Genomic DNA, 9,716 nt, shown 5'->3' on the forward strand with positions numbered 1-9,716 from the left:
TGGTCATCCCCACGTCACTTCTGATGTTCGTCACTGCCTGGTCATCCCCACGTCACCTCTGATGTTCGTCACTGCCTGGTCACACCCACGTCACTTCTGATGTTCGTCACTGCCTAGTCATCCCCACGTCACTTCTGATGTTTGTCACTGCCTGGTCATCCCCACGTCACCTCTGATGTTCGTCACTGCCTGGTCACACCCACGTCACCTCTGATGTTCGTCACTGCCTAGTCATCCCCACGTAACTTCTGATGTTCGTCACTGCCTGGTCATCCCCACGTCACTTCTGATGTTCGTCACTGCCTAGTCATCCCCACGTCACCTCTGATGTTCGTCACTGCCTGGTCATCCCCACGTCACTTCTGATGTTCGTCACTGCCTGGTCATCCCCACGTCACTTCTGATGTTCGTCACTGCCTGGTCATCCCCACGTCACTTCTGATGTTCGTCACTGCCTGGTCATCCCCACGTCACTTCTGATGTTCGTCACTGCCTGGTCAACCCCACCTCACCTCTGATGGGGTTCCTACTAACTTCATAATAACTTGTAACTCCGCTGAAGTAGGTGTTTATGTTTACAACTTGTAATAACCTGTCTCTCGGGTATCTGGTTTCCACAAATTACTCTTCAGGTACAGATATAATGTATTGGGTTGTGAAGTAGAATATATATGTTGCATCTACTGATTAAGTGTATGCAGTACCATGACACCTACGGGTACCGAAATTGACGACAGTACAATCTTATCGTGTTTCGCCAATGTGACGTATGGTAATTATTTGCATCGATGGCTGATCAGTTGTTGGTTTGTTTGTTGTTTAACGCCGCACTCAGCATTATTCCAGCTATATGACGGCGGTCTGTAAATAATCGAGTCAAGACCAGACAATCCAGTGATTGATATCATGAGCATCGACCTACAAAACTGGGATCGATGGCATGCACCAACCAAGTCAGCGAGCCTGACCATCCTGTCCCGTTAGTCGCCTCTTACGACAAGCATAGTCGCATTTTACGGCAAGCATGGGATGTTGAAGGCCTATTCTACCCCTGATCTCCACGCGTCAGGCCGCTTTCAACACTGTTCCGGTCATAACGCAGCATAACGTAAGTCGTTCTCCTCTTTTGTGAAACCAACCAGTATGTGTATGGGACTTACGAACCAAGGATCAAGGGTTGCTGAAGACTAATTCTTACAGGGTCGGCTGATCAGTGAAACCCGGTACAATGCAAAAACACCCAAAACCTTCCACGTCAGTCAGGCCGTATGACACCTGGCAGGCATGTCAACTATTACTGTTTCATATTCACATTGGCGTACACAGAATAAAATATTGTGTTAAAAAATGATTCAGTATTCTAAAAGGAATATAATGTATGCGGCAAAAAAGTTAATGATATACGTACCACGCCAGCGAATATACCACAGACGCCGATGATAAAGAGGAGGTTAAATACTGCTGAACCAACGATCGTGCCGATACCGACATCACTCTTGGCGATGAACACACCTGTTGCAAACAGAATATAATGATGGACTCAAGTTGGTGAATTAACAAAATTTAATTATAAGTATTAACTCTATGCCAGGTAGCGTATGTTCAGCGGCCTGCTACAACCTGATTGCGCCACCACAGTGAGTGAGTGAGTGAGTGAGTGAGTGAGTGAGTGGGTGGGTGAGTCAGTGAGTCAGTGGTTAGATGGGTGTTTTGGTGAGTGAGTGAGTGAGTAAGTGAGTGAGTAGGTGGGTGGGTGGGTGATTGAGTGAGTGAGTGGGTGGGTGAGTGAGTGGGTGAGTGGGTGGGTGAGTGAGTGGGTGGGTCGGTGGGTGGGTGTCTGGGTGAGTGAGTGAGTGAGTGGGTGAGTGAGTGAGTGGGTGGGTGGGTGAGTGAGTGGGTGAGTGAGTGAGTGAGTGAGTGAGTTACTCAATCTGGAGTTCTTTTCCATGCTCGTAAACACGGGAGATAAACTCATGTTTAAGGTGAGGTCAAACTGCCGTTCTGTTGTTATGAGAAAGGATATAGTGAGTTGGTGTGGTTTTACGCCACGTTTAGAAAATTCCAGCAATATCATGTCGGGGGGCACCAGCAATGGTTTTCTCACACTATACCTATCTGGGAATCGAACCGGGGTGTCGGCGTGACAAGCGAACGCTTCAACCACTAGGCTACCCCACCGCCCCTGAAGTCATCCAAAAGCGCTGTACGAGTGGATGAGATATCGTTGTCGAACGCCACATTTAGTAATATATTCCAGCTGTATCTCGGCGGTCCGTGAATAGAGTCTGGGCAGGCAAACCAGAGATTGAAAACATGAGCAACGATCCATGCCCCTGAGGCTCGACGATAAGCCATCAGCTGTCACAGAGTCTGACTGTTGAATAAAAGTGACACGTCGGTTGTATGATTCCGACTATAACCTAGGTTGTGTTTATAAATCACTGTCACATGGTGATGATACAGGTGTTTTCGAAAAGTTGCGCGTATCCTGCGCCAACGGTGGCATTCGTCCCAAACACATGCAAAGGCAAGTCAATTGTTCACCTGAATAAACGCGGTAACATGTGACACAAGTCAAAGGAGTGAAATGCATCGGACATCATTTGTGTCACTGGCGTGTCAAATTGGGAAATATTCTCCAAATGACCATAAAACGTTTGAGAACTTTACTAATGTAACCCTGATCAAACAACTTTTGATCATTGTTAAACTGCTGCATGGTATCTCAGCGGGCTAGCACTACAAAGCCGGCGTAAGTCCCGACTAGAGCACGCACGCACGCACGAACGCACGCGCACGCGCGTGCATGTAATAATCTTCAACGCGATAGTAAACCCCATTTCCCCTCACCCCACCTTCACCATTTGACGAAGGACGACATAACCACAGGCGCTAGTGCGCTCACCCCCGTCCTTGGACAAACGTCACATAAATTTAAATATTCACTGGTAATATATACTCGGCTAAGAACGCATAAACGTATATTAAACTGATATTTATCAGTTGGAAAATGCACCATTCATTATATATCCTCTCTCCCCCGAATCTCTTTGTCTTTAAACTCTCTCTGGTGCAGTCTCTCACCTATTATAGATGTGAAGAATTCTGCAGCTGAGCTTCCCGCCGCCATGAACGTTGCCCCGGCGACGTCCGACTCAATTTGTAAATCTGAAACAGATTGTATAATCAACTTGTTTTCAGATCTGATCATGTACACCAACCATATACAATTTTAAATTATGTTATAAATATATATTCTACGTCATAGCTGTTGCAGTTTCGAGTGTTTCAAATGTCAAGGTAAGTTGGATGTTGTTTGTTTGAGAAAAGCGATGATCGTCACAGCCAAATCGAGACAAAGAAAGGGAAGAAAAATCTCCAGATTGCAAATATTTACTGAGATAGAAAATTCTGAGAAGTAGCCTGCATGTTGGACTTTAATCTAGTTTCGTATTTGGTATTGTTGGTATTAATGCCGCTTTGATTTGTTTGCTTGTTTGTTTGTTGTTTAACGCCGCACTCAGCAATATTCCAGCTATATGACGGTCTGTAAATAATCGAGTCTGGACCAGACAATCCAGTGACTGACATCATGGGCATCGATCCACGCAATTGGGATACTATGACATGCATCAATCAAGTCAACGAGCATGACCACCCGATCTCGTTAGTCGTCTCTTAAGAAAAGCATAGTCGCCTTTTACGGCAAGCAAGGGTTGTTGAAGAACTATAGTACACAGGATCCTCCCGGGTCACGCCGCTTTGAACAGTATTCCGGTCATAACACGGCATAACGTAAGTCGTTCTCCTCTTTTGTGAAACCAACCAGTATGTGTATGGAACTTACAAACCAAGGGTCATATTCGGGGAGATGATAAGATTCCAACTCAACAATCAGCGGATCCTGATACGGTTAAAGGAAGCAACTCGCGAACTACTGGCCCCACGTACCCAACAACTCCAACATTAATAATATATGCTAATATAATGCTATTATATTATACTGTTATTTCTATTTGAACACTCACATTCCCTGAAATTAAAGTGATTATGCAGCAAGCTCTGGGTGCCGTTGTACAAAGCTATCTTAGCGCTGAGGTGGTCGTAGCTCCGATACCTTAACATAGACTTACGACAGTCGTAGCGCTCAGGTTGTTTGTACAACGGCACCCAGGTTCCTATTCCTTGTCTCCGTCAAGGCCTAGTATGTCAGTACTGAGGCATTGCTTCAATGTAACCGTGCTACTGGGCATTCTTCCCGAGGCAAGGGAATTAACTGACTATGAAAGTCCAGTTTCCACCCTTGCCGAACAAGGCTGGAATTATGGAGTTATATTTTTATGGCTGGACTAATGAGTCTATACACAGTCCAATCAAAATCGCGGACATTTATAAACACTATGGCGACTGCGGGATTTGCAGAGCATGTGTACCGTCAAATGGGCGTCGTCAGATGTTTTTCAAATATTTTCATGTTTTTAATCAAGGAGCTATTTTATTACGACTGGGCGGTCGCTATTTTGTTTGAATCAAACGACAATAATATGAGCGGTGGAATCTGATTGGTCAATAGGCGGGACAAAGAAGGGACATAACCCGTAATCGTAGGAGACCTTCATCACAGTTGACATGTAACTAAAATACTGTCCAAAGTGGCGTTAAACCCAACTCATTCACTGTTTCATTGTAATTAACATAATCCTTAGACTGATGTACGTCATCAAATATGAAGAATCACTTAGAAGAGGCGGTGTTGGAATAACATAAATCAAAATGGCCGATACTGTCAATTGCCCTTCTGTATATTAAAAACGACGAAGTACGACAGCTAACCCTCGCATATTCTCTCAAGGGAGACAACAAAGTAATGGTCACAGATGAGAGCGAGACCCCCGATGAGGTAGCAAGCGATGAGGATGTGGATAAACACGCCGCCGTCCTGGGTGTCTTGCAGCGTCATGAAGTTGCCCAAGAAGTTGTCCACGGACCTAGGTGTACAGTTGAGGACGTCACCTAGAACAGAGGATGATGAGGTGAGGTGAAATGGGGTTTAACGTTTAAGCTTATTGCCGTTATACCACGACGTGCATATGCGTGTGTGCGTGCGTGTTCTTTTGTGCGTGTGAGTAGGTTTGTGTGTGTGCGTAGCTGCTTGTTCTAGTCCGCAATTAATGGAACGAGCAGTAGTTTCACATTGAAACCCCACTCAGACACATTATACTGACACCGAGTCCTTGTTTCAGCCCCTTAATGCCGAGCGCCAGGCAGGGTAACAACAAGCACCATCTTTTGACGTAATTTAGTATGACGCGGTCAGGGGATCGAACCACCGACCTTCCGCTCTCAAGACACCACTAGGCCACGGAGTCCGTAATAGGATGTTGGGAAAGTATGCAGCCATCTGTAACGAGCGCTGTCCATATATGAATCTGTCCCCATGGTTCAGATTCCACATCCAATATAACGCCAGATAAGACCACATTTCAAGTCTTAAGTTACAATCTATCAAGGATTTAATTTGCAAGCTCTGCTTACGGCTTTATCAACAATTCGTTTCCGAAGCAAAGCGACTCCACGTACGCAATAAATAACTTGACAGTTTGTACCAAGTGTTTTAAACTTTAAAATGTCAATGCGTCACCTGCTTGATTGTGTTATCTTTGCTATCAACCACTCGTTTGCTCAGAATCCACGTGTTCAGATATTGCTAGACTATTGCTGATGAGGCGTTTCCAGTTTCCGAAAAGAAATTTCAAACGGGCGTTAAACAATAATCAGTCAGTCAACTATCTCTTCACTCCGTGAACATCAGGGTTAGAACTGACTAATCTTCATCAACCCATGTTTGTCAGGCTTGCCATCTTGGTTGATGCATAACATCGTATCACTAGATTGTTTGGTCCAGACTTATTTATTTACAGGCCGCCGTTATTTTGCTGAAATATTGCCGAGTGCGGCGTTGAACAGCAAACACTAACAAAATGAATTTATAAACATGTAATTTTATTTCTACCTTTTTTGAAACCAATAACGAACTCGGAACAGATATATCATTAGGCCCACGGGCTGCACCCAGCCCTGCGTTATTTAGCCCTCTGGGCAATAACGGTTAAATGTATCCGTTTACACAGCTAATTAAAGGCATCAGATTTCAATAATCGCTTAAAGCCCCTTAATGTCCATGAACGTTTCTGTACACGTTGACATGAATATAATGACTCTCGAGTTGGTACTGACAGGAAGTGTCACGTGATCCCGTGTGGATTACTTGTAATCAGTCTGGACCCATTCCATGTTTATAGGCACGTCTGCGTTCAACGCCGGATATTGTAAGCTAAGTGAGTGAGTGAGTATGGTTTTACGCCGCTTTTAGCAATATTCAAGCAATATCATTGCGGGGAACACCAGAAATGGGCTTCACACATTGTACCCATGTCGGGAATCGAACCCGGGTCTTCGGCGTGACGAGCGAACGCTTTAACCACTAGGCTACCCGACCGCCCCTGCTTGTGAGGTGAAGGCGTCTTCACACGGGCAACATAAGTCTACAAGTCTACTTGTGTTTACACAAGGTTGTTGTTGTTGTTGTTGTTGTTGTTGTTGTTGTCACTTAGTTCTTCTTCACTTCTCTCAAAAGCTGACGACATTTTGAAGGAGATGAATGTTAAAGTCATATCATATCTACGCAGTATGTGATTGGTTGTATGCGACCAACTTATGGTTGTCAACCATTCACACGTCAAAATCGAGTTTGAAACACAAAACTACGACTATGCTGACTCCGTGATCCCTTTAATGTCGAGCGCCAGGCAGGGTAGCAACAAGTACCATCTACTACTACTACTACTACTAATACTACTACTACTACTACTACTACTACTACTACTACTACTACTACTACACACACACACACACACACACACACAGGTCGTTAATGTGTGTCTTCACCCCGCGGGTTGGATCGTACTCTGGCATCACCCATTCGTCACCACTCGTATGTTCCCGTAACCTACAACAAGGCTTGTCCCGGAATGGGACGAATTGGTCACGAATGCAGCACGGCCAATAAAGACGGACAGCAAACTGAGATCGACAAAGCTCGTCCCTTTCCGTAACCTTGCAATTTTCAGCCCAAATGGCCGACTGTGTTGAGAGTGAGCAAACTGGAGTATGTTTACGGTGGTCGTAAATGCGGGAGATAACCAGTTTTAGGGTGATGTCAAATGGGGTTTGACGTGGCGCCCCGTAGTTTTAAGAAAGGGTATATGTGAATCAAGGCAGATTTGGGCTTGTTCGAGCTACATAATATTTCAAGACATTTTATCAGGGGTAAGTGGATACCGAGGCGTGGGAATAATCAGTGACTGCTTGATACCAGTTGCCCGGGGAGCGGAAGGCCGGTGATTCGATGCCCTGGCCGTGGCATACCGAATGACGTTAAAGATGGTACTTGTTGTTACCCTGCCTAGCGCTCGACATTAAAGGGATCACGGAGTCAGTATACTGTGTCTGAGTGGGGTATTCATGTTAAACTGCGGCATGGTATCTCAGTGAGCTAGCACTATAAATCGGCATCAGTCCGGACTTGTACAAAGAGCCCCCCCCCCCACCCCCCCACCCCCCGCGCACACACACACACAAACGTGCGCGCGCGGATGCACGTCGTAGTATACCTGCAATAATCTTGAGCGCGACGTTAAACACGTTTCTCCCCACCTTACCTTTTATATCACTGAAACATTCCAAAGCGTTTAATCCAATTCACTCACTCACTCACACTTTATCTTTAAAAAAAAAAAATGGTGATCGTATCAATGTGATAAAAATAATAATACTAACCTTCCACAAGTTCCACGTCTCTGGCATTCCTTCTAATGCCCGTATGTAAGAAGGTTTCTTCATCACTAGATCCCTGGATCCAGTAGCGCGAGATTAACGCTAATCCCGATAATGCTAAATAGGCAAAGGATACACAACACAACGATGCCGCCCGCCTCAATAATACATCATTGGAAGAATATTTCCCCATCGGACCTTTTTAGACTTTGAATAGGCAGACACCAATGGACGTTGCTCGCCTATGGGCGTTGTGGTTCTTTACGCCAGTTGGGTCATGTGTTTGTACACCATGAGTGAAACACAGGCCACAGAGATGTTATTTGATGTAAACAAAGAGAATATCGGTGATTTGGTCACAGGACGCTGAAGATATCTGAGAAGATGTGAGATTATCTCCGACTATCACCTCCCCATTGTCTGTGCCGTCAAGGTTGTCAGCCGCTGCTGGGACAGACTACAACAGATTTAGACGTGACTGTACTTGGACGTTGTCCATCCAGTTCTGACTATCTTATCTAATCATGAAAAATGGAGACTTGAATTCAAGTGTTGATAAACTTCATATGATAGCAACCCGTATAGGCAGTACTGCGGACAGTGGGTTCGTCATGGGATGTCGTTTTAGGGGCACGGATGACTCAGTGGTGTAAGTGTTGAAGAGTTGTGTCCCTTCGCAGTGTCAAGTTCACCTCTGCCAGGTTCAGAATCTAAGATTCGCTGCCATATATTTTTCCATTGTAGTTTAACGCCGCGTAATAATCCAACAAAATGACCGCGGTCTGTAAATAATCAAGTCTGGACCAGACATTCCAGTGGTTGTCATCATAAGCATCGATCCACGTACGCAATTGGGACACGATGATATGCATCAACCAATTCAGCGACTCGTTGGCGCGCCCCTTACGACAGGTATGGGTTGCTGAAGATTCATTCTAAACCGGATCTCCACGGGTGCTGTGATGGCCTGACAACAGAACTGTGCCTGAGTGGGGTATTCATTGGGCTAGCACTATAAAACGGGTTTCAACAAGAAGAACCACTTTTTGACTTTCCCCAAAATTAAGCTGACACACCGTGATAAACGTGAAATGCTGAAAGTGGCGTAAAGCCCATCGCTCATGATACACAACAACCAACATGAAACCAAGATGGCATCAGTGGCGCAGCTGACGTCACGTGATTGTGGATATATATATGTAAACAGTTTTCGCAAATTGACTATAGTTTGGAGGTAGGGAATCTATTCTTGGTGTGATACAACTTGAATATTGCTGTGAGTTTGTGTATATGTGTGTTTGTCTGCTTGCACTAGCCTGGCGTATGCATGTTTCTTAGTGCTAGCCCACTCAGATAACATGACCCCGATACTGACCCCGAGCCGACCAGTCCTTCTTTGATCCCCCCAATGCCGATCGCAAGGCAGGGTAACAACAAGTACCATCTTTTAACGTCCTTTCGGTGACATGGCCTCGAGCAAGACGGAGACTTGTTTTGTTCATAGATGAGTCCCGTTTTCCGCTGAGACCTGCTGATGGACGTGCCCGTGTGTACGCACGTCGTAACGAACGTTACGCTGAAAATTGCGTTCCGCAAGTTTTCCGTTTTGGAGGGAGAAGCGTCATGGTGTGGGGAGGCATTCATCACGGAGGCCGGACAGCACCTGTGAGAGTGGATGGTGCTCTGAATGGTCTACGCTACCGAGACGAGATCCTGCAGCGCCACGTTGTCCCCTTCATTAACGTCAATGGTGGCATCATTCAGCAGGACAACGCCAGACCTCACGTCGCACTTGTTTGCGCAGAGTTTCTGCGTCAGAACAACGTACCTACGCTAAATTGGGCTGCCCGCTCACCAAACTCGTCCACTATTGAACATCT

At 45.6% G+C, this 9,716-nt stretch overlaps 1 protein-coding gene across 1 annotated transcript in view; it reads right to left on the reverse strand.

The window, feature by feature from the left end:
* Nucleotides 1–8,281, reverse strand: part of LOC139464322 (sodium/potassium/calcium exchanger 4-like) — a 35,057-nt gene extending 26,776 nt beyond the window's left edge. The window contains exons 1-4 of the mRNA XM_071245844.1: nt 7,840–8,281; nt 4,834–5,013; nt 3,085–3,168; nt 1,409–1,512 (exon numbers count right to left, since the gene is read on the reverse strand). Of these exons, the coding sequence (XP_071101945.1) occupies nt 1,409–1,512; nt 3,085–3,168; nt 4,834–5,013; nt 7,840–8,029 (558 nt within the window). The 5' untranslated portion in view covers nt 8,030–8,281. The remainder of the gene's footprint in view (nt 1–1,408; nt 1,513–3,084; nt 3,169–4,833; nt 5,014–7,839) is intronic.
* Between the last annotated feature and the right edge of the window lie 1,435 nt (nt 8,282–9,716).

Source organism: Haliotis cracherodii, unplaced genomic scaffold (assembly GCF_022045235.1).
Source record: "Haliotis cracherodii isolate W230 unplaced genomic scaffold, xgHalCrac1.p SCAF_17, whole genome shotgun sequence".
NCBI classification, from domain to species: Eukaryota; Metazoa; Mollusca; class Gastropoda; order Lepetellida; family Haliotidae; genus Haliotis; species Haliotis cracherodii.